We start from the raw sequence: 23,820 nt of genomic DNA, 5'->3' as shown, positions 1-23,820 counted from the left end.
CAGCTCACCCAGTCCCTCCCAGACTCCCCTCCCAGTGCTCCCAGTCCCTCCCAGTTCCATTGCAGTGCTCCCAGTCCCTCCCAGTCCCATCCCAGTTCCATTCCAGCTCTCCCAGTTCTTCCCAGCACCCCCTCCCAGTGCTCCCAGTCCCTCCCACTTCCATCCCAGTCCTCCCAGTCCCTCCCAGTTCCACCCCAGTCCCTCCCAGTTCCATTCCAGCTCTCCCAGTTCCTCCCAGCCTCCCCTCCCAGTGCTCCCAGTCCCTCCCAGTTCCATTGCAGTGCTCCCAGTCCCTCCCAGTTCCACCCCAGCCCCATCCCAGTCCCATTCCAGTACTCCCAGTCCCGCCCAGTCCTCCCAGTCCCTCCCAGTCCCATCCCAATCCCATCCCAGTCCCACCCCAGTCAACCCCAGTCCCTCCCAGTCCCACCCCAATCCCATCCCAGTTCCACCCCAGTCCCTCCTAATCCCTCCCAGTCCCATCCCAGTCCCACCCCAGTCCCACCCCAGTCCTTCCAGTCCTATCCCAGTTCCATCCCAGTCCTTCCCAGTCCCACCCCGATCCCACCCCAGTCCGTCCCAGTGCTCCCAGTACCGTGGTGAGCTCCCCGAGGTGGTTGAGGGCCCCGAGGGCGTAGAGCTGCTCCAGTGCCAACAGCAGAGCCTCGTGGGGTGGGGGGTCCAGGAAGTCGAAGTGGATGAGGTCATTGATGCCTGCGGGGGCACCCAGTGTCACCCAGTGTCACCCAATGGAACACCCAAAGGAACCCAATGGAAGACAATGGCAGCCAATGGCAGCCAATGGAACCCAATGGCACCCAATGGAAACCAATGCCACTCAATGGCACCCAATGGCAGCCAATGGAAACCAATGGAACCTAATGGAACACAATGGAAACCAATGGAACCTAATGGAACCCAATGGAACCCAATGGAACTCCAATGGAACTCAATGGCACCCAATGGAACCCAATGGAACCCAATGGAACTCCAATGGAACCCAATGGCACTCCAATGGAACCCAGTGGAACCCAATGGCACCCAATGGAAACCAATGGAACTCCAATGGAACCCAGTGGAACCCAATGGAACCCAGTGGAAACCAATGGCACTCAATGGAACCCAATGGAACTCCAATGGAACTCCAATGGAACTCCAATGGAACTCAATGGAACTCAATGGAACTCAATGGAACTCAATGGAACCCAATGGCACCCAATGGCACCCAGGGGAACCCAACGGAAACCAATGGAAACCAATGGCACCCAATGGAAACCAATGCCACTCAATGGCACCCAATGGCACCCAATGGCACCCAATGGAACTTAATGGAACCCAATGGAAACCAATGGAACCTAATGGAACCCAGTGGAACCCAATGGAACCCAATGGAACTCCAATGGAACCCAATGGAACCCAGTGGAACCCAGTGGAACCCAATGGAACCCAATGGAACTCCAATGGAACCCAATGGCACCCAATGGAAACCAATGGAACCCAGTGGAACCCAGTGGAACCCAATGGAACCCAATGGAACTCCAATGGAACCCAATGGCACCCAATGGAACTTAATGGAACCCAGTGGAACCCAGTGGAACCCAATGGCACCCAATGGAACCCAATGGAACTCCAATGGAACCCAATGGCACCCAATGGAACTTAATGGAACCCAGTGGAACCCAGTGGAACCCAATGGCACCCAATGGAACCCAATGGAACTCCAATGGAACCCAATGGAACTTAATGGAACCCAGTGGAACCCAATGGCACCCAGTGGAACCCAATGGAACTCCAATGGAACCCAATGGAACCCAATGGAACTCCAATGGAACCCAATGGAACCCAGTGGAACCCAATGAAACCCAGTGGAACTCCAATGGAACCCAATGGCACCCAATGGAACCCAGTGGAACCCAATGGCACCCAGTGGAACCCAATGGAACTCCAATGGAACCCAATGGAACCCAATGGAACTCCAATGGAACCCAATGGAACCCAGTGGAACCCAATGGAACCCAGTGGAACCCAGTGGAACCCAATGGAACTCCAAGGGAACCCAATGGCACCCAATGGAACTCCAAGGGAACCCAATGGCACCCAAAGGAACCCAGTGGAACCCAATGGCACCCAATGGCACCCAGTGGAACCCAATGGCACCCAGTGGAACCCAATGGAACTCCAATGGAACCCAATGGAACCCAATGGAACTCCAATGGAACCCAATGGAACCCAGTGGAACCCAATGGAACCTAGTGGAACCCAGTGGAACCCAATGGAACTCCAAGGGAACCCAATGGCACCCAATGGAACTCCAAGGGAACCCAGTGGCACCCAAAGGAATCCAGTGGAACCCAATGGCACCCAATGGCACCTATACATCCCATAATGGTCTCACACTTCCCCCATAGCTCCCATAGTGCCCCTATAAGTCCCATAATGGTCCCATAATGCCCCCATAGGTCCTGCAGTGCCCCTATAGGTCCCATAGTGCCCCTACAGGCCCCACACTGCCCCTATAGATCCCATAACGATCCCATAGTGCCCCCATAGGTCCCATAGTGCCCCTGTAGGTCCCACACTGCCCCTATAGATCCCATAACGATCCCATAATGCCCCCATAGGTCCCATAACGATCCCATAATGCCCCCATAGGTCCCATAATGCCCCCATAGGTCCCATAACGATCCCATAATGCCCCCATAGGTCCCATAATGCCCCTATAGGTCCCATAATGATCCCATAATGCCCCCATAGGTCCCATAATGCCCCCATAGGTCCCATAATGATCCCATAATGCCCCCATAGGTCCCATAACAATGCCCCCATAGGTCCCATAGTGCCCCTATAGGTCCCATAACGATCCCATAACGCCCCATAAGTCCCGCAGTGCCCCCGTGCCCCCCCCTCACCCAGGCTCTTGAGCAGCAGCACGAGGCAGCCCAGGTCGGCGCGCTGGATTTCGGGCACGGCCGTTTCCTCCAGTTCGTGTTGGAAAGCCCAGGCCGTGTAAAGGCGGAAACATTTCCCAGGGGCCACGCGGCCGGCCCGCCCTGCGCGCTGATTGGCTGAGGCCTGCCAGGGGTACGATGGGATGGAGGCGGGGCGTGAGGGGAGCCGCGCGCTGATTGGCTGAGGCCTTCTGGGGGGGAGGGGATTACGGGATGGCGACGGGGGTGTGAGGTGAGCTGCGTGCTGATTGGTTGAGGCTTGCAGGGGGGGATATTATGGGATGGCGGTGGGGTGTGAGGTGAGCTGCGTGCTGATTGGCTGAGGGCTGCAGGGGGGGATATTATGGGATGGCGGTGGCGTGTGAGGTAAGCTGCGCGCTGATTGGCTGAGGCCTTCTGGGGGGCGTATTATGGGATGGCTATATATTATGGGATGGCGATGGGGTGTGAGGCGAGCTGTGCGCTGATTGGCTGAAGACTTGCAGGGGGGGATATTATGGGATGGCGGTGGGGTGTGAGGCGAGCTGCGCTCTGATTGGCTGAGGGGAGCAGGGGGAAATTATGGGATGGCGATGGGGGTGAGCTGCGCGCTGATTGGCTGAGGGCTGCAGGAGAGATATTATGGGATGGCTATATATTCTGGGATGGCGATGGGGGCGTGAGGCGAGCTGCGTGCTGATTGGCTGAGGGCTGCAGGGGGGCATATTATGGGATGGCGGTGGGGTGTGAGGCGAGCTGCGTGCTGATTGGCTGAAGGCTGCAGGGGGGGATATTATGGGATGGCGGTGGCGTGTGAGGTAAGCTGCGCGCTGATTGGCTGAGGCCTTCTGGGGGGCGTATTATGGGATGGCTATATATTATGGGATGGCGGTGGGGTGTGAGGCAAGCTGTGCGCTGATTGGCTGAAGACTTGCAGGGGGGGGATATTATGGGATGGCGGTGGGGTGTGAGGCGAGCTGCGCACTGATTGGCTGAGGGGAGCAGGGGGAAATTATGGGATGGCGATGGGGGTGAGCTGCGCGCTGATTGGCTGAGGGCTGCAGGAGAGATATTATGGGATGGCTATATATTATGGGATGGCGATGGGGGCGTGAGGCGAGCTGCGTGCTGATTGGCTGAGGGCTGCAGGGGGGCATATTATGGGATGGCGGTGGGGTGTGAGGCGAGCTGCACTCTGATTGGCTGAGGGCTGCTGGGGGGGGTATTGTGGGATGGCTATATATTATGGGATGGCGATGGGGTGTGAGGTGAGCTGTGCGCTGATTGGCTGATGGGGTGATTATAGGATTATGGAGTTACAGGGTGAATATGGGGTAATGAGGTGCTTATGGGGCAATGAGGTGCTTATGGGATAATGTGGTTATGGGGTTCTTGTGGGGCTCTGGGGTGGTTTTCTGGGTTTACGGGCGCATGGGGCGGCGTGGAGGTCTGTGAGAGGGGGGCGCTGTTACCCTGGAGCAGGGGGTGACGATGAGGGACTCCATGCCGGTTCTGGCGCTGTAACTCTTCTGCTTACAGAACCCGGGGTCCAAAACGTAAACGATGCCATCGATGGTCAGCGACGTCTCCGCGATGTTCGTGGCCACCACCACCTGTAGGGGGGGGGAGCAATGAGCCACGCCCACTTCCGGGGGGGGGGGGGTCACGACTTATTAAGTCATGTCCACTTTGAGGGGGATCATGCCTAATTAAGTCATGCCCACTTTCTGTGGGGGGGGGTCCACGCCTCATTAAGCCACGCCCATTTCGAGAGGGGTCACGTCTAATTAAGCCACGCCCACTTCCGGGTGTCACAACTCATTGAGCCACGCCCACTTCCGGTGGGAGAATACGCCTCATTAAGCCTCGCCCACTTCCGGGGCGGTCCATTTCTCACTAAACTACGCCCACTTCCGGAATCACACCTCGTTAAGCCACGCCCACTTCCGGTGGGAGACCACGCCTCGTAAAGCCACGCCCACTTCCGGGATCAACGTCTCGTTAAGCCACGCCCACTTCCGGGGGTCACACCTTATTAAGCCTCGCCCACTTCTGTGGCGCCCACGCCTCCTTAAGCCTCACCCAATTTTCCCAGGACAGGCACTGATAGGCCACACCCAATCACGTGGCGGGCCTCGCTAAGCCCCGCCCACTTCCGGTTTTACAGCTCGTCAAGGCAAGTCCACTTCCGGGTCAATACATCGACAAGCCACGCCCACTCCCACCCGGGGATGCGCCTGGAGAAAAGCCACACCAACTTCCAGCCTGCACATCACTAAGCCACGCCCACTTCCGGTTTACAGCCCGTTTAACCATGCCCACTTCCGGAGGGACGCATCCCCGAGAAGCACCGCCCACTTCCGGGACGCGCCTGAATAAAACCACGCCCACTTCCTCGCCATTTCTGAAAACACGCCTCCCCGTGCTGCACTCCCTTAAAAGGGCAATGCAGTTTCTATGAAGGTGGGCCCACTCATTCTCTTAAAGGGGCAACAGCACTCCTCATTCCACATCCCCTCTCTTAAAAGGGCAATGCATTTTTTTCTTGTTTTTGTTATTGGTTGAGGCCACACTCTTTCTTAAACAGGCAACATCCTTCCCCATGTCAAATCCCTCTCCAATAAAGGAGCAACACACTCTTTGTGGGCTGGGCCCACACTATCTTTTAAAGGAGCTGCACCCCTGCCTGTGCCACACCTCCTCCCTTAAAGGGGCAATGCATTTTCTGTGGGGTTGGCCCACACCTTCTCTTAAAGGGGCAACACCTCTCCCCAGGATACCAACTCCCTCAAAGGGGCAATGCGTTCTTTTGGGGTGGGCCCACAACTTCTCTTAAAGGGGCAAGATCCCTCCCCATGCCGCACACCCCCTCCTTCTTAAAGGGACAATGTACTTTTTGTGGGGTGGGCTCATGCTCTCTCTTTAAGGGACCACACCCCTCCCTATGTCACACCCTTTTCCCTTAAAGGGGCAATGCATTATCCGTAATGTGGGCCCACATCTTCTCTTAAAAGGGCAACACCCCCTCTGTGCCACACACCCATTCCCTTAAAGGGGCAATGGTTTTGTGGGATGGGCCCACATCTTCTCTTAAAGGGGCAATACCCCATCCGTGCCACACTCCCCCTCCCTTAAAGGGGCAATGCATTCTTCTGGGGTGGGCCCATACACTCTCTTAAAGGGGCCATACTACTCTCTATGTCACACCCCTTCCCTTAAAAAGGCAATGCATTTTCTCTGAGATGGACCCACATTTTCTCTTAAGGGGGTAACACCCATCTCCATGCCACACACCCCCCTTTCTTAAAGGGGCAATGTTTGTGGGGTTTTTTTTGGGGGGGGGGAGTGGGGGGGTGGGCTCACATTCTTAAAAGGGCAACACCTCCTCACCAAGCCACACCCCCTCTTAAAGGGGCAATGTTTGTCGGGTTTTTTTTGGGGGGGGGGGAGGGCTCGCTTTCTTAAAGGGGCAACACACTCTCAGTGAGGTGGGCCCACAATCTGACTTAAAGAGACCCCAACCTTTCTCTTAAAGGGGCAACGCTCACTTTGCGGGCTCCGGGCGGCGTGGGCTCAAAGATCCGAGCCTGCATGTCAGAAGGGAGGTTGGCATAAATGGGCAGCACCAGCAGCTCCGCCATCTTGGAGCCCAGGCGGCGGCAGCGCTCCTGCAGCAGCTCCACACACGCCTCAATCTCCTCCTATTTGGGGGGGGAGGTCAAGAACTGCATAAGGGGGGGACATCAGATGGATGGCGACACCCCACGGATGTGGGGACAGCAGGGAGGTGAGAGGTGGGGGGGGGGGGACAGTGGGGGGGTTTAGGGGGTCGTAGGGGGGAGGGAAGGGGAAGGGGGGGGGAGGGGGGAGGAAGCCCACCTGGCCAGTGAGGAAGACCAGGATGTCCCCCGGGGGCTGCGTGACGTGGATCTGCAGCACTGACACCACACACGCCTCCAGGTAGTCGGCCTCGGGTGCCTGGTTTTGGGGGGGGGAGACGGGGGGTGGGGGAGATGTGGGGAGGGGACATCAGAGAGCAAATCCACACGTCCCCGTATCCCCCCCATATTTCCCCATCCTCCCATATCTCCATATCCTCATATCCTGCCATGTCCCCATATCCCCCCATATCCCCCCATATCCCCCCATATCCCCCCATATCCCCTTATACCCCAACATCCCATATCCTGCCATGTCCCCATATTCCCCCATATCCCCCATATCCCCTCACATCTCCATCCCCACATGTCCCCATATCCCCCATATCCTCCCATCCTCCCACATCTCTATATCCTCCAAGACTCCCTAATACCTCAAATTCCCCAACCCAAGACCCCAAAGTCCCCAAGACCCCAATGTCCCCAAGACCCCAAGATCCCCAAGGCCCCAACATCTCCAAGATCCCCAAGACCCCAATGTCCCCAAGACCCCAATGTCCTCCAAGACGCCCAATACCTCAAAGTCCCCAAGACCCCAATGTCCCCAAGATCCCCAAGACCCCAAAGTCCCCAACACCCCAACATCCTCCAAGACCCCCAAGACCCCAACATCCTCCAAGACCCCGAAGTCCCCAAGACCCCAACATCCTCCAAGACCCCCCAAGACCCCAACGTCCCCAAGACCCCAATGTCCTCCAAGACCCCAACGTCCCCAAGACCCCAAAGTTCCCAAGACCCCAACATCCTCCAATCCCCCCAAGACCCCAACATCCCCAAGACCCCCAAAACCCCCAAATCCCCAAGACACCAAGATCCCCAAGACCCCAACGTCCCCAACGTCCCCAAGACCCCAACGTTCCCAAGACCCCAAAGTCCCCAAGACCCCAACATCCTCCAACACCCCCAAGACCCCAACGTCCCCAAGACCCCAACATCCCCAAGATCCCCAAGACCCCAAGACCCCCCAAGACCCCGAGATCCCCCACCTTGGTGTAGTAGATATCTACAGGGAAGCGACGCCCAGGGATGCGGAAGACGGGAGCGTCGTCGAAGAAGGTGGAGAACCTTTGGGTGTCCAAAGTGGCCGAAGCCACCAGAACCTTCAGCTCGGGCCGGAACCGAGCGATGTCCTTCACCAGCCCAAACAGGACATCCGTGTGCAGCGTGCGCTCGTGGGCTTCGTCCACCATGATGACACTGGGGGGGATTTGGGGACGTTGGGGTGGGTTTGGGGACGTTGGGGTGGATTTGGGGATGTTGAGTTGAGTTTGGGGACGTCGAGGTGGATTTGGGGACATTGGGGTGGATTGGGGGATGTTGAGATGGGTTTGGGGACATTGGGGTGGATTGGGGGATGTTGAGATGGATTTGGGGACATTGGGGTGGGTTTGGGGATGTTGAGATGGATTTGGGGACGTTGAGGTGGATTTGGGGACGTTGGGATGGGTTTGGGGACACTGAGATTGATTTGGGGATGTTGAGATGGATTTGGGGACCTTGAGTTGAGTTTGGGGATGTTGAGTTGAGTTTGGGGACGTTGAGTTGGATTTGGGGACAATGGGATGGATTTGGGGACACTGAGATGGGTTTGAGGACGTTGAGTTGGATTTGGGGACATCGGGATGGGTTTGGGGACAATGAGGTGGATTTGGGGACGTTGAGGTGGATTTGGGGACGTTGAGGTGGATTTTGGAACATTGGGTTGGGTTTGGGGACGTTGAGGTGGATTTGGGGATGTTGAGGTGGATTTGGGGACGCTGAGGTGCATTTGGGGACATTGGGATGGGTTTGGGGACGTTGAGTTGGATTTGGGGATGTTGAGGTGGATTTGGGGACACAGATGGATTTGGGGACGTTGGGGTGGATTTGGGGACATTGAGGTGGATTTGGGGACGTTGAGTTGGATTTGGGGACGTTGGGTTGGATTTGGGGACATGGGGACATGTGGACATTGGGATGTGGGGACATGAAGATGGACATGGGGAAATCCCCAACATCCTCCAACCCCTCATGTCCCCAATGTCCCCAATGACCCCAATGTCCCCATTGTCCCCACTGCCCCCAGTGACCCCGCTGACCCCACTGTCCCAACATCCACAATGCCCCCAGTGCCCCCAATGTCCCCATTGTCCCCATTGACCCCAATTGTCCCCAACGCTCCCAATGTCCCCATTGTCCCCAACATCCTCAACAACCCCAACATCCTCAATGACCCCAATGTCCCCATTGTCCCCAACTCCCCCAATATCCCCACTGCCCCCAATGTCCCCAATGCCCCCAATGACCCCATTGTCCCCAACGCCCCATTGACCCCAACGACCCCAACATCCTCAGCAACCCCAACATCCTCAATGACCCCAGTCCCCATTGTCCCCAACGCTCCCAATGTCCCCAACACCCCCAATGTCCCCATTGTCCCCAATGCTCCCAGTGTCCCCACTGTCCCCAACATCCTCAACGACCCCAATATCCCCACTGCCCCCAATGTCCTCAACGACCCCAATGCCTCCATTGTCCCCAACGCCCCCAATGTCCCCAGTGACCCCATTGTCCCCAACATCCTCAACAACCCCAACATCCTCAACGACCCCAATATCCCCACTGCCCCCAACGTCCTCAACGACCCCAATGCCCCCATTGTCCCCAGTGCCCCCATTGTCCCCAATGACCTCACCGTCCCCAACGCCCCCAATGTCCCCAACACCCCCGATCCCCCCGATGTCCCCAGTGTCCCCAGGGCCACCTGTACGATGCGAGGTCGGGCTCTGTGAGGAACTCCCTCAGCAGCATCCCATCCGTCATGTACTTCAGCACCGTGCGCTCCGACGTGCAGTCCTCAAAGCGGATGCTGTACCCCACCTGGGGGGGGTCCCCAAATGTCCCCAACGTGTCACACGGCGTCCCCAAATGTCCCCGCCACGTCCCCGTGGTCACCGTACAGCCCCACGTCCCCCCTGATGTCCTCACGTCCCATTGATCTCTCCATGTCCCCATATCCCCCCAGTGTCCCCCAGTGTCCCATTGACCCCCTGTGTCCCCATGTCCTGGTGTCCCCACGTCCCCCCCATGTCCCCGTATCCCCCTGATGTCCCCAAATCCCAATGTCCTCTGATGTCCCCACATCCCCCCCACGTCCCCATGTCCCATTGTCCCCCAATGTCCCCATGTCCCCCAGTGTCCCCAGTGTCCCCATGTCCCTCAATGTCCCCATGTCCCATTGACCCCCAGTGTTCCCAATGTCCCCAATGTCCCCATGTCCCCCAGTGTCCCCATGTCCCAATGTCCCCCACTGTCCCCATGTCCCCCAGTGTCCCCACATCCCCCCTTACCCCCACATCCCAGTGACCCCCCCCACCCCATACACCCCCCACCCCCCCCTCACCCACCATGTCCCCACATCCCCCTGATGTCCCCAATGTCCCCAAGTCCCCCCGATGTACCCATATCCCAATACCCCCCATATCCCCTCTTACCCCCAAATCCCCCCTTCCCCCCCACATCCCATTGACCACCCCACACCCCATACACCCCCCCGACCCCCCCTGACCCCCCCACGTCCCCAATGCCCCCCAGTGTCCCCAAGTCCCCCCGATGTCCCCACATCCCACATCCCCCCTTCCCCCCAAATCCCCCCCTTCCCCCCCACATCCCATTGACCACCCCACACCCCATACACCCCCCCGACCCCCCCAACCCCATACACCCCCCTGACCCCCCCTGACCCCCCCACGTCCCCAATGCCCCCCAGTGTCCCCAAGTCCCCCTGATGTCCCCATATCCCACATCCCCCCCTTCCCTCCCACATCCCATTGACCCCCCCACCCCATACACCCCCCCTGACCCCCCACAACCCCATACACCCCCCTGACCCCCCTGACCCCCCCTGGCCCCCCCACGTCCCCAATGCCCCCCAGTGTCCCCAAGTCCCCCCGATGTCCCCACATCCCACATCCCCCCTTCCCCCCAAATCCCCCCCTTCCCCCCCAACATCCCATTGACCACCCCACACCCCATACACCCCCCCGACCCCCCCAACCCCATACACCCCCCTGACCCCCCCTGACCCCCCCACGTCCCCAATGCCCCCCAGTGTCCCCAAGTCCCCCTGATGTCCCCATATCCCACATCCCCCCCTTCCCTCCCACATCCCATTGACCCCCCCACCCCATACACCCCCCCTGACCCCCCACAACCCCATACACCCCCCTGACCCCCCTGACCCCCCCTGGCCCCCCCACGTCCCCAATGCCCCCCAGTGTCCCCAAGTCCCCCCGATGTCCCCACATCCCACATCCCCCCTTCCCCCCAAATCCCCCCCTTCCCCCCCAACATCCCATTGACCCCCCCCCACCCCATACACCCCCCCTGACCCCCCCCCACCCCCCGACCCCCCCGCTTTGTCACCTCGTTGCCCAGTTTGGTGCCCATCTCCACGGCCACCCGCGCAGCCACGCTCATGGCAGCCACGCGCCTTGGCTGCGTGATCCCAATCTTCATCCCCTGCCTCGTGTATCCCTGCGGGGGGGGGGGGGGCAAATAAATGGCTGGGGGGGGGTCTCCTATTGCCCCCCAACCCCCTTATGGCCCCCCCACACTCCCCCCCACCCTCCTAATGCCCCCCAAGCCCTTTATCTGCCCCCGTACCCCCCTCCCGAATGCCCCAAACTCCCCCACCCCAATCCCTTTATTTGCCCTCCCACCTCACCATCAACCCCTCCCCAAACGCCCCCAAATCCACCCCCTATTGCCCCCAGCCCTTTATTTGCCCCCCAGCCCCCCCAAACCCCCCCCATCTCCTTCCCTACTGCCTCCCACTGCCCCCCAACCCCTTTATTCGCCCCCCACCTCCCTTTCAACCCCCACACCTCCCCCCAAATCCTTCCCCTATTGCCCCCAGCCCCTTTATTTGCCCCCACCTCCCCTTCAACCCCCTCAATCCCCCCCAAATCCATCCCTTATCGCCCCAACCCCTTTATTTGCCCCCACCTCCCCTTCAACCCCCTCAATCCCCCCCAAATCCATCCCCTATTGCCCTCCATCCCCTTTATCTCCCCCCCTAGCTCCCCATAAACCCCCCAACCCTCCCCAAATCCATCCCCTATTGCCCTCCATTCCCTTTATCTTCCCCCCCAGCCCCCCATAAACCCCCCAACCCTCCTCAAATCCATCCCCTATTGCCCCCAACCCCTTTATTCGCCCCCCACCTCCCCTTCAACCCCCTCAACCCCCCCCAAATCCATCCCCTATTGCCCTCCATCCCCTTTATCTCCCCCCCCCAGCCCCCCATAATCCCCCATTACCTCCCATCTCCTCCCCTATTGCCCCCATCCCCTTTATTTGCCCCCACCTCCCCCTCAATCCCTCCAATCTCCCCCCAAATCCCCTTTATTTCCCCCCACCTCCCTTTTAACCCCCTCAATCCCCCCCAAATCCATCCCCTATTGCCCTCCATCCCCTTTATTTGCCCCCCACCTCCCCTTCAACCCCCCCAAGCCCCCCCAAATCCATCCCCTATTGCCCCCATCCACTTTATTTGCCCCCCACCTCCCATTCAGCCCCCCCAAGCCCCCCCAAATCCATCCCCTATTGCCCTCCATCCCCTTTATTTGCACCGCCAGCCCCCCCATCACCCCATTCCCACCTCCTCATGAAGATACTGGGGGATCTGGGTGGTCTTCCCGGATCCAGTTTCCCCTTCTATCACCAGGATTTGATGCTGATTGATGGCAGCCACCAATTCATCCCGATAGGGGAAAATGGGGAGGGAACGACGAACCTCCTGAGCTGAACGACGACGACGTTCCGATTCCGGCACTGGGGCGGGGGCTTCCTGGGTCCCAAATCCAATGTGAGACCCCCCAAAATTCACCCATGGGGGTTGGGACCCCCAGCCACAGCTCCAAATCCCACATTTAGAGCCATCAAATATCTCCCAGGACCCCCAAATCCCATATTTTTCACCCCTAAATACCTCTCAGGACCCCCAAGATCTCCAAATCCCCCCAGATTCCCCTTGGGACCCCCCCACATCCCCCTCAAAAGCCCCTTTATCCCTCAACCCTCCCCCAAATCCCCCATTTCTGCTCCCCAGACCCCCCCCATCCCCCTCAAAAGCCCCTTTATCCCTCCCAGGACCCCCCAAATCCCCCATTTCGGACCCCCAGACCCCCCCCCCAACCCCCTCGAATGCCCCCTTCCCACGCCAAGGACACCCTGGGACCCCCTCTATCCCCCTCAAAAGCCCCTTTATCCCTCCCAACCCCCCCAAATCCCCATTTCTGCCCCCCCAGAGCCCCCCCAACCCCCTCAAAAGCCCCTTTATCCCTCCTAGGACTCCCCAGACCCCCCATTTCTGCCCCCCCAATCCCCTCAAATGCCACTTTCTCCCCTCAAGGACACCCCAGAACCCTCTCCATCCCCTCAAAAGCCCCTTTATCCCTCCCGACCCCCCCAAATCCCCATTTCTGCCCCCTCAGAGCCCCCCCAACCCCCTCAAATGCCCCTTTATCCCCCCGAGGACACCCTGGGACCCCCTCCATCCCCCTCAAAAGCCCCTTTATCCCTCCAACCCCCCACAAATCCCCCATTTCTGCCCCCCCAGCCCCCTCAAAATCCCCTTTATCCCTCCCAACTCCCCCCCAAATCCCCCCATTTCACCCCCCCACGACCCCTCAGGCCACTCCAACGCCCCCCCAACCTCCCCCCCCCCCCCAACCACCTTCTCAGGTTCTGTGCCTTTCATCTGCACAGCGCTGACAAACTGAATCATCTCATCCTCCTCCAGGATGAAGTCGTAATCGGGGGGGGGTCGGCGCTGGGCAGCATCACGAGCCCCAAAACGCAGAGCTGCAGCCCCCATCCTTTCCTCTTCCCATCTCCTTTGCTCATCCCTGGGGGCCAAACGTTCCTCTTCTGCACTGGGATCCTCACGTTCTGGGATTTTCTAAATAGAAATAAAGGGAAATGAGGGGAAAAAGAGACAAAAACGGGGCTTGAAATGGACAAAAATGGGGATTTTTGGTGCCCAAAGACCTCAAATCACCCCAAAATTGCCCAAAATTGGGGATTTTTGGTGCTAAAAGACCTCAAATCACTCCAAAACTGTCCCAAATTGGGGATTTTTGGTGCCCAAAGACCTCAAATCACCCCAAAATTGCCCCAAATTGGGGATTTTTGATGCCCAAAGACCCCAAATCACCCCCAAATTGCCCCAAATTGGGGATTTTCAGTGCCAAAAGACTCCAAAATGGGGTTCCCAATCCCAAATTGGGGATTTTCAGTCCCAAAGCACTGAGTAGTTGGGATTTTCAGTCCCAACACCCCCCCCAAAACCATCATGTATTTGGAATTTTCAGTCCCAAACCAGCAAGTAGTTGGGATTTTCAGTCCTAAACCAGCATGCATCAGGATTTTCAGTTCCAAACCAGAGAGTATTTGGGATTTTCAGTCCCAAACCACCACGTAGTTGGGATTTTCATTCCCAACACCCCCCGAAACCACCAAGCATACGGGATTTTCAGTCCAATACCACCATGCAGCAGGATTTTCAGTCCAAAACCAGCAAGTAGTTGGGATTTTCAGTCCTAAACCAGCATGCATCAGGATTCTCAGTCCCAAACCAGCAAGTAGTTGGGATTTTCATTCCCAACACCCCCCGAAACCACCAAATATCCAGGATTTTCAGTCCCAAACCAGTGAATAGTTGGGATTTTCATTCCCAACACCCCCCAAAACCACCAAATATCCGGGATTTTCAGTCCCAAACCGGTGAATAATCGGGATTTTCATTCCCAACACCCCCCAAAACCACCACAAATTTGTGATTTTCAGTCCCAACCCCCCAAATCCCATCGCTGTCCCTCCCTGCCCACCTTATCCCGTGTCTCCTCAGGCATGTAGTAGCGATTGCTCTTCTCCAGCTTCTCCTTTTCTCCTGCCCTCTTGTATTCCCGCGCCAAATCCCGCACCCTCCGCTTGTATTCCAGCTCCCGACGCTCGGAACTCGTTAGGGTTTCTTCCCCAAAAAGATATTCCTCATCAGCAATCTCTGCTTCCAGCTCCTCCAGTTTGTCCCGTTCCCTTTTGGCCAAATATTCCCGTCGGGATTTCTTTCGGAGCTCGGGAACCTGAGGACGGATTGGGACGGATTCAGGGTTTGGGGGGGGATATATAGGAGTGGGATTTGGGATGAGTGGGGTTTGGTTGGGTGGATTTAGGGTTTTAGGGGAATCCATTGGAAGAAGATTTAGGATTAGAGGGGTTTGGTTGGGTCTTGGAGCTTGGGAACCCACAGATCGAGTGGATTTAAGGTTTTAGGGGATCCAGTGGAAGAGAATTTAGGATTAGAGGGGTTTGGTTGGGTCTTGGAGCTTGGGAACCCACAGATCGAGTGGATTTAAGGTTTTAGGGGATCCAGTGGAAGAGGATTTAGGATTAGAGGGGTTTGGTTGGGTGTTGGAGTTTGGGAACCTACAGATCAAATGCATTTAGGGTTTTAGGGGATCCATTGGAAGAGAATTTAGGATTAGAGGGGTTTGGTTGGCTGCTGGGAATAGTTCTGGGGGCTCACCATGGTTTTTTGGTCTTCTTCAGCAACTTTGAGGCGTTTCTGGGCTTCTTCGTAGGCCTGGGAATGGGGGAAGAAGGAAAACAGGGTGAGGCCCCAAATCCCAACAAGAGACCCCCAAATCCCATCCAAGCATCCCTAAGTCCCATCCAGGATTCCAAAATCTCACCCAGAATCCCCAGTCCCAATGAAAGAACCCACAAATCCCATCCAAGAGCACCCAGTCCCAATCAGTGACCCTTAAATCCCATTCTAACCCCACATAAAAACCCTAAATCCCATTTGAGACCCAGAAATCACATGTGGGACCCAGAAATCCCATCTGGGAACACCAACGAGAGCGTCAAGAACCTCCACTTCCACCCAGGGACCACCAGCCCCACCCCAATCTCACCCAGGAAACACCTGGGACAATTCAGGGACCCCAAATCCCACCCAAGGACTCCAAAATCCCATCCAAAAGACCCAATCCCTACCACAAAACCCTCAAATCCCATACAAGGACTCTTAAATCCCATCTGAGAACACCAACAAAGCCCTCAAATCCCACCCAGTGACCCCCAAATCCCTTCCAGAAGACCCAATCCCAATCCCAAACCCCTAAATCCCAGTTGGGACCATTTAATCCCATCTAAGAACACCAACAAAGCCCTCAAATCCCACCCAAGGACCCCTAAATCCCATCCAGAAGACCCAATCCCTACCACAAAACCCTCAAATCCCATACAAGGACTCTTAAATCCCATCTGAGAACACCAACAAAGCCCTCAAATCCCACCCAGTGACCCCCAAATCCCTTCCAGAAGACCCAATCCCAATCCCAAACCCCTAAATCCCAGTTGGGACCATTTAATCCCATCTAAGAACACCAACAAAGCCCTCAAATCCCACCCAAGGACCCCTAAATCCCATCCAGAAGACCCAATCCCTACCACAAAACCCTCAAATCCCATACAAGGACTCTTAAATCCCATCTGAGAACACCAACAAAGCCCTCAAATCCCACCCAGTGACCCCCAAATCCCTTCCAGAAGACCCAATCCCAATCCCAAACCCCTAAATCCCAGTTGGGACCATTTAATCCCATCTAAGAACACCAACAAAGCCCTCAAATCCCACCCAAGGACCCCTAAATCCCATCCAGAAGACCCAATCCCTACCACAAAACCCTCAAATCCCATACAAGGACTCTTAAATCCCATCTGAGAACACCAACAAAGCCCTCAAATCCCACCCAGTGACCCCCAAATCCCTTCCAGAAGACCCAATCCCAATCCCAAACCCCTAAATCCCAGTTGGGACCATTTAATCCCATCTAAGAACACCAACAAAGCCCTCAAATCCCACCCAAGGACCCCTAAATCCCATCCAAAAGACCCAATCCCTACCACAAAACCCTCAAATCCCATACAAGGACTCTTAAATCCCATCTGAGAACACCAACAAAGCCCTCAAATCCCACCCAAGGACCCCTAAATCCCATCCAGAAGACCCAATCCCAATCCCAAACCCCTAAATCCCAGTTGGGACCATTTAATCCCATCTCAGAACACCAACAAAGCCCTCAAATCCCACCCAAGGACCCCTAAATCCCATCCAGAAGACCCAATCCCTACCACAAAACCCTCAAATCCCATACAAGGACTCTTAAATCCCATCTGAGAACACCAACAAAGCCCTCAAATCCCACCCAGTGACCCCCAAATCCCTTCCAGAAGACCCAATCCCAATCCCAAACCCCTAAATCCCAGTTGGGACCCCAAAATCCCATCTCAGAACACCAACAAAGCCCTCAAATCCCACCCAAAGACCCCAAAATCCCTTCCAGAAGACCCAATCCCAACCACAAACCCCTAAATCCCAGTTGGGACCCCAAAATCCCATCTGAGAACACCAACAAAGCCCTCAAATCCCACCCAAAGACCCCTAAATCCCTTCCAGAAGACCCAATCCCAAACCCCTAAATCCCAGTTGTGACCCCAAAATCCCATCTCAGAACACCAACAAAGCCCTCAAATCCCACCAAGGACCCCTAAATCCCATCCAGAAGACCCAATCCCTACCACAAAACCCTCAAATCCCATACAAGGACTCTTAAATCCCATCTGAGAACACCAACAAAGCCCTCAAATCCCACCCAGCGACCCCTAAATCCCTTCCAGAAGACCCAATCCCAATCCCAAACCCCTAAATCCCAGTTGGGACCCCAAAATCCCATCTCAGAACACCAACAAAGCCCTCAAATCCCACCAAGGACCCCTAAATCCCATCCAGAAGACCCAATCCCTACCACAAAACCCTCAAATCCCATACAAGGACTCTTAAATCCCATCTGAGAACACCAACAAAGCCCTCAAATCCCACCCAGCGACCCCTAAATCCCTTCCAGAAGACCCAATCCCAATCCCAAACCCCTAAATCCCAGTTGGGACCCCAAAATCCCATCTCAGAACACCAACAAAGCCCTCAAATCCCACCAAGGACCCCTAAATCCCATCCAGAAGACCCAATCCCTACCACAAAACCCTCAAATCCCATACAAGGACTCTTAAATCCCATCTGAGAACACCAACAAAGCCCTCAAATCCCACCCAGCGACCCCTAAATCCCTTCCAGAAGACCCAATCCCAATCCCAAACCCCTAAATCCCAGTTGGGACCCCAAAATCCCATCTGAGAACACCAACAAAGCCCTCAAATCCCACCCAAAGACCCCAAAATCCCATCCAGAAGTCCCAATCCCAATCCCAAACCCCTAAATCCCAAATGGGACCCATCAATCCCACCCAGGGACCCCAAATTCCTCCTGACCCCCCCCCCCCCCCCCAAGACCTTGGCATCGGGGCGGGTGAGGACGTTGCGCGTGCGGTCCCGGTCGCGACGGCGGAGACGTTCAGCAAAGGCATCACGTTCCTCCAGGTCCCGAAGGCGCTCCCGTTCCGATGCTTCCCATTCTGCTTCTGGTTCTTCTGAGGGTTCCGGAGCTCTGAGGAAATATTTTGGGGTGTTGAAAATAAACGGGGGACACCGATGACCCAAAAGAAGCCAACACAAAGCTACCGACCTAGAAAAACCCAAATCGAACCCAATAAACTAAAAGAACCCCATAAGCAGACCTTGATACCCAAAGAAGAGCTCCCAGAACCCAAAAGAACCCAAACCAAACCCAACAACCCGCAGCAAACCAATAGGAACCCAATTACCCAAAAGAACCCAATAAGCGGACCCTAAAACCCAAAAGAGAGCTCCAATAACCCCAAAAGAACCCCAAATGAACACAGCAACCTACAGAAATCCAAGAAGAACCCAATAACCAACAGGAACACATTAAGCGGACCCCGGCACCCAAAGAAGGGCTCCAATAACCCCAAAAGAACCCCAAAAGAACTCAACAACCAACTGAAAGGTTCCCAAAAGGAAAACAATTACCCAAAAAAAACCCCAATAACCGGACCCTGACACCCAAAGAAGAGCTGCCAGAACCCAAAAGAACCCCAAACGAACCCAATAACCTACTGAAACCCAACAGGAACCCAATAAGAAAACCCCGACACCCAAAGGAGAGTTCAAATAACCCAGAAAAACCCCAATAATGAAGAGAAACCCAAATACCAAGAGGAACCCAATACGACCCTAACAACCAAGAGGAAGCCAACAGAACCCCATTAATGAAGACAATCTCCGTAATCAGGAACCCAAAAGAACCCCAGAAATGAAACGGAACACTATAAGCGAGAAGAACCCAAAAAGACCCCATTAACCAAAAGGAACCCAACACAACCCCAATAACGAAGAGGATCTGAATAACCAACAGGAACCCAACACAACACCAAAAACCAAGAGGAACCCAAGAAGAACCCCAATAATGAAGAGGAACCCAACAACCGAGAGGAACCCAACACAAACCCAATAACCAAAAGGAACCCAACACAACCCCAATAACGAAGAGGACCCCAACAACCAAGAGGAACCCAACAGGATCCCAAAAAACCAAGAAGAACCCAAGAGAACCCCAATAATGAAGAGGACCTCAACAACCGAGAAGAACCCAACAAGACCCCAATAATGAAGAGAACCTCAATAACCAAAAGGAACCCAAGAGAACCCCAATAACGAAGAGGACCCCAACAACCAAGAAGAACCCAACACAACCCCAAAAACCAAGAGGAACCCAACAAGACCCCAGTAACCAAGAAGAACCCAAATGAACTCCAATAATGAAGAGAACCCCAACAACCGAGAGGAAGCCAACAGGACCCCAATAACCAAAAGGAACCCAACACAACCCCAATAATGAAGAGGACCTCAACAACCGAGAAGAACCCAACAGGACCCCAATAATGAAGAGAACCTCAATAACCAAAAGGAACCCAAGAGAACCCCAATAATGAAGAGGACCCCAATAACCAAGAAGAACCCAACACAACCCCAAAAACCAAGAGGAACCCAACAAAACCCCAATAACCAAGAAGAACCCAAGTGAACTCCAATAATCAAGAGGACCCCAACAACCGAGAGGAAGCCAACAGGACCCCAATAACCAAAAGGAACCCAACACAACCCCAATAACGAAGAGGACCCCAACAACCAAGAGGAACCCAAGAGAACCCCAAGACCCATCCTGACCCCAATCTCCGTGTTTCCCCCAAGCCCAGCCCTACTCACGGTGCCGGGGACGGCTCAGGGCTGTCCTTGTCGGGCGATTCGGATCGGCGACGGCGCAGATGGCGACGGCGACGACGCTGTGGGGTGGGAACGGGGTCGGACCTGCCCTCATCATCCTCATCGTCGCTCTCTATGGGGCGGTAACCTTGACTGCGACGCTGCAGCTCCAATGCTGCCCTCTCAGCTGCCCGTCCTGGGGGTTCCTTGGGGGGGGCTCGGGGTACCTGGGGGGGAGAGGGGCGGGGCTTTCATTAGGACACGCCCCCTTTTTCTTTGGCCACGCCTCTTTCTTGGCCACACCCCCACCTTTTAATGGCCAATCGATGACAGGGACCCAGTTATCATTCCTCATTGGCAGCAGCCAACCCACACTCCGCCCCATTCATTGAGAAACCCCGCCCCCGGTGAAAGCCACGCCAAAAATTAGCATAGCCACGCCCACGACCCACTCCAAGCCACGCCCGCTCAATAGAACCCACGTTGGTCTTCCTATAGGCCAAGCCCTCTGTCTGTCATGCGCCCCCCGCCAATCATAGAAGCTGCCACTTCTTTAAGCCCCACCCCCACCCGATAAGCCCCATCCCTGAGCCCCGCCCCCAAACAAGGAAACATGCCTGTCTTCCTATAGGCCACAGCCCCTGACTCTCATGCCGCCCCACCAATCATACGAGCTCCTCCCCTCTTTAACCCCCACCACCACACGATAAGCCCCGCCCCCCAATCTCCTCCCATTCCCACCGGAAGCTCCACTCACTCAAACCGGAAGCCCCACACACCCAAACCGGAAACCCATTTCACCAAGTCCCGCCCTCCCACCGGAAGCTCCTCCCCCCTCCCCGGAGCCTGGCTCACACACCTTCCCCCACAGCTCCCTCGCGAACTCCCTGACGCGCGGCTCCTCCACCCGCAGCGCCTCCGTCTCCCTCAGCCGCTCCAGCAGCTCCTCTACGCTCCGGCTCCGCCGCGCCAGAGCTACCAGGAAAGCAGGGACGTGGCGGCCGCTCATCCCCAGCAGCTCTTGCAGCTCCCCCGCCACCCATCGCTCCAGTGCGGCCGCCATATTCCCACTTCCGGCGCCGCTACGTTCCCACTTCCGGCCGCCTCTACGATCCTATTTCCGGTTTCCTGCGCCGCGCCGCTCTGCGCATGCGCTCTCCCCACATAGCCCCGCCCTCTCTTAACCGCACTTCCGCCCCCCCCCGCCCAACCGTAATGCCGCGCCGCTCAACCCCCACCCCGTAAGAAAGCCCTTGTGAAAAATTAAAACATTCTTTCGCAAAAGAATCGCCACTCTCCGAGCTCTTAATGGAATTCGGGTTTTATTGGCGCTTTGCACTGCCGTAGGGCGGCTGGAGCCGGCCGAAGGCTTCGTTGCCATGGCGACTGGTGCAGGCCGCAGGCTGTGTTGCTATGGAGACTGGAGTAGGCCTTAGGCTGCGTTTCCATGGTGACAGGAGAAGGTGCAGGCTTTGTTTCCGTGGTAACGAGCAGGCCTCAGGCTTTGTTACCATGGCAACGGGAACAGGCCTCGGGCTTCATTTCCACACTGCCACCAGTAGGCCTCAGGCTCCGTTTCCATAGCAACGCAAGCAGGCCGCGGCCCTCTGCCGCCATTTTGTCCCCCACCCCCACCCCCTTTGTGCCCCCCCCACCAGCGCGAAGCCCCGCCCTCCCACCCCCTTCGTGCCCCCCTCTCCCCCCCCCCAATTAATACTGCATCGTTCCACCCCCCCCCCAACCCCCCTTCCCCCAAATACTGACATCTTCCCCTATAAAAAGCCCTTCATTAGGACCTAAAAAACCATTAAGGAAATAAAAATTGCTGCTAAAAAAAAGAAAAAGCTACAAAACATTGGGGGGGGGGGGGAAGGAGTGTAAAAATGTCGTGTCCCCCCCCAACTCCTCCCCTCCCCCGGTCCTGGTTGTGTCCATTGGGGTGGGGAGGGGGGGCTCTGTGGGTCCGCCGTTGTCAACCCCCACCCAGGGGGAAGGGTGGGGGGGTTGGGGGGGTGGGGTGGGATCTGCTTTTCTGTGCCCCCCCCCCACAGTGAGTCGAGGTCACCGGCGACAGGATTCATCTGTGGGGGGGGGAAGGGGGGAGGGAGGGAGATAAAATGGGGGTCAGCACCACAAAACCCCATTGAAAACCCCATAGAAAACGCCATAGAAAACCCCATAGAAAACCCCACAACAACCCACTGCCCCCCCTTCTCCCCCCCAAAAAAAATCCCATTGGAACCAATAGGGAACCCCTCCCCAACCCCCCCCTCCCCCCAAAATGATCCCCACTGCAATGGGGGTCAGCACCACCAAACCCCATAGAAAACCCCATAGACAACCCCACAACAACCCACTGGGGACCCCCCCCCCCAAAAAAAAACCTCATTGGAACCAATAGGGAACCCCTCCCCAACCCCCCCCCAAAAAAAAACCCATTGGAACGTGCACTTACACCTGTACCCCCCCAGAACCTCCCAGGACCCCCAAATGACCCCTGGACCCCCCCAAATGCCCCCTTGGTTCCCCCAAGACCCCCCCCAGAGGATACCAGGACCCCCCCCAGGACCCCCAATGACCCCTGGACCCCCCCCCAAACACCTTGGTGCCCCCCCCAGACCCCCCAAACCACTCAAATGCCTCCTATAAGACCCCCAGAACCCCCCCAGAGAAACCAGGACCCCCCCCAGGACCCCCAAATGACCCCTGGACCCCCCCAAATTCCCCCTTGGTTCCCCCAAGACCCCCCCCTTCCCCCAAGACCCCCCCCAGAGGATACCAGGACCCCCCCAGGACCCCCAAATAACCCCTGCCCCCCCCCCCAAACGCCTTGTGACCCCCCCCCCCCCCCCAAAGGACCCCTCCACTCACCCACTAGCAGAGCTCGTGCCCGAAGCCCCCCCTGAAGCCCCCGCCCCGGGGGGGGCTCTTCCTCCTCTTCATCCTCATCGGGGGCCGTGGGGGGTCCGGGGGGGGGGTTCTGGGGGGGCTCTTCGGGGGGGGGTCCCCAGGCTGCCAGCAAAGCCCCCTCCGAGGGGTAGGAGAAGGTGCGCTCCAGGTCCCGCTCCGAAAACCAGATCTTCAGCTGTGGGGGACAAAGGGGGGGGGAAGGGGACAAGAAGGGGGGGGACAGAGGGACATGAGGACATGGGGACAGCGTGGGGAGGGGGACAGCATGGGGACATCATAGGGGTAGGGGCACCATGGGGACACCATGGGGACATCATAGGAGTGGGGACGCTATGGGGACACCAAGGGGACACCATGGGGACATCATGGAGATGATGGGGACACCATGGGGACATCAAAAGGATGGGGACACCATGGGGACACCATGGGGACATCATAAGGGGACACCATGGGGACATCATGGAGGTGATGGGGACACTATGGGGACAATATGGGGACACCATAGGGACATGGTAAGGGATGGGGACACCATTGGGCCACCATAAGGGTGGGGACACCATGGGGACAATATGGGGACACCGTGGAGACACCATGGAGATGGGGACGCTATGGGGACACCACAGGGATGGGGACACCATAGGGACATCATAAGGGATGGGGTCATCATAAGGATGGGGACATCATGGAGATTGGGACACCATGGGGACACCATGGGGACACCAAAAGGCTGGGGGCACCATGAGGACACCATGGAGATGATGGGGACTCCATGGGGACACCATAAGGGTAGGGACACTATGGGGACACCATGGGGACAT

The 23,820-nt window shown here is 56.7% G+C and overlaps 1 protein-coding gene and 1 long non-coding RNA gene across 3 annotated transcripts in view; one reads left to right on the top strand and one right to left on the bottom strand.

The window, feature by feature from the left end:
* DHX16 (DEAH-box helicase 16) overlaps window positions 1–21,193 on the bottom strand; it is a 32,565-nt gene extending 11,372 nt beyond the window's left edge. Inside the window, exons 1-15 of the mRNA XM_090129073.1 lie at window positions 20,952–21,193; window positions 20,096–20,319; window positions 18,263–18,416; window positions 15,435–15,491; window positions 14,737–14,991; window positions 13,584–13,808; window positions 12,507–12,695; window positions 11,270–11,380; window positions 9,609–9,724; window positions 7,852–8,062; window positions 6,807–6,905; window positions 6,476–6,628; window positions 4,400–4,540; window positions 2,910–3,072; window positions 596–714 (exon numbers count right to left, since the gene is read on the bottom strand). Coding sequence (XP_089985199.1) covers window positions 596–714; window positions 2,910–3,072; window positions 4,400–4,540; window positions 6,476–6,628; window positions 6,807–6,905; window positions 7,852–8,062; window positions 9,609–9,724; window positions 11,270–11,380; window positions 12,507–12,695; window positions 13,584–13,808; window positions 14,737–14,991; window positions 15,435–15,491; window positions 18,263–18,416; window positions 20,096–20,319; window positions 20,952–21,155 — 2,421 coding nt within the window. The 5' untranslated portion in view covers window positions 21,156–21,193. The remainder of the gene's footprint in view (window positions 1–595; window positions 715–2,909; window positions 3,073–4,399; window positions 4,541–6,475; window positions 6,629–6,806; window positions 6,906–7,851; window positions 8,063–9,608; window positions 9,725–11,269; window positions 11,381–12,506; window positions 12,696–13,583; window positions 13,809–14,736; window positions 14,992–15,434; window positions 15,492–18,262; window positions 18,417–20,095; window positions 20,320–20,951) is intronic.
* Window positions 3,610–5,181, top strand: LOC149913766 (uncharacterized). Of its 2 annotated transcripts, none has more exons than XR_016461017.1 (3): window positions 3,610–3,745; window positions 4,467–4,542; window positions 5,095–5,181. It is a non-coding gene; the product is annotated as an uncharacterized LOC149913766 (long non-coding RNA). The 2 variants fall into 2 exon arrangements; XR_016461018.1 differs by lacking the exon at window positions 3,610–3,745 and adding an exon at window positions 3,779–3,958.
* Window positions 21,194–23,820: the final 2,627 nt, after the last annotated feature.

The sequence above is a fragment of the Phasianus colchicus genome, chromosome 35 (genome assembly GCF_987193195.1).
Source record: "Phasianus colchicus chromosome 35, bPhaCol1.hap1.1, whole genome shotgun sequence".
Lineage (NCBI taxonomy): Eukaryota > Metazoa > Chordata > Aves > Galliformes > Phasianidae > Phasianus > Phasianus colchicus.
This window is presented reverse-complemented; position numbering and strand designations above follow the sequence as displayed.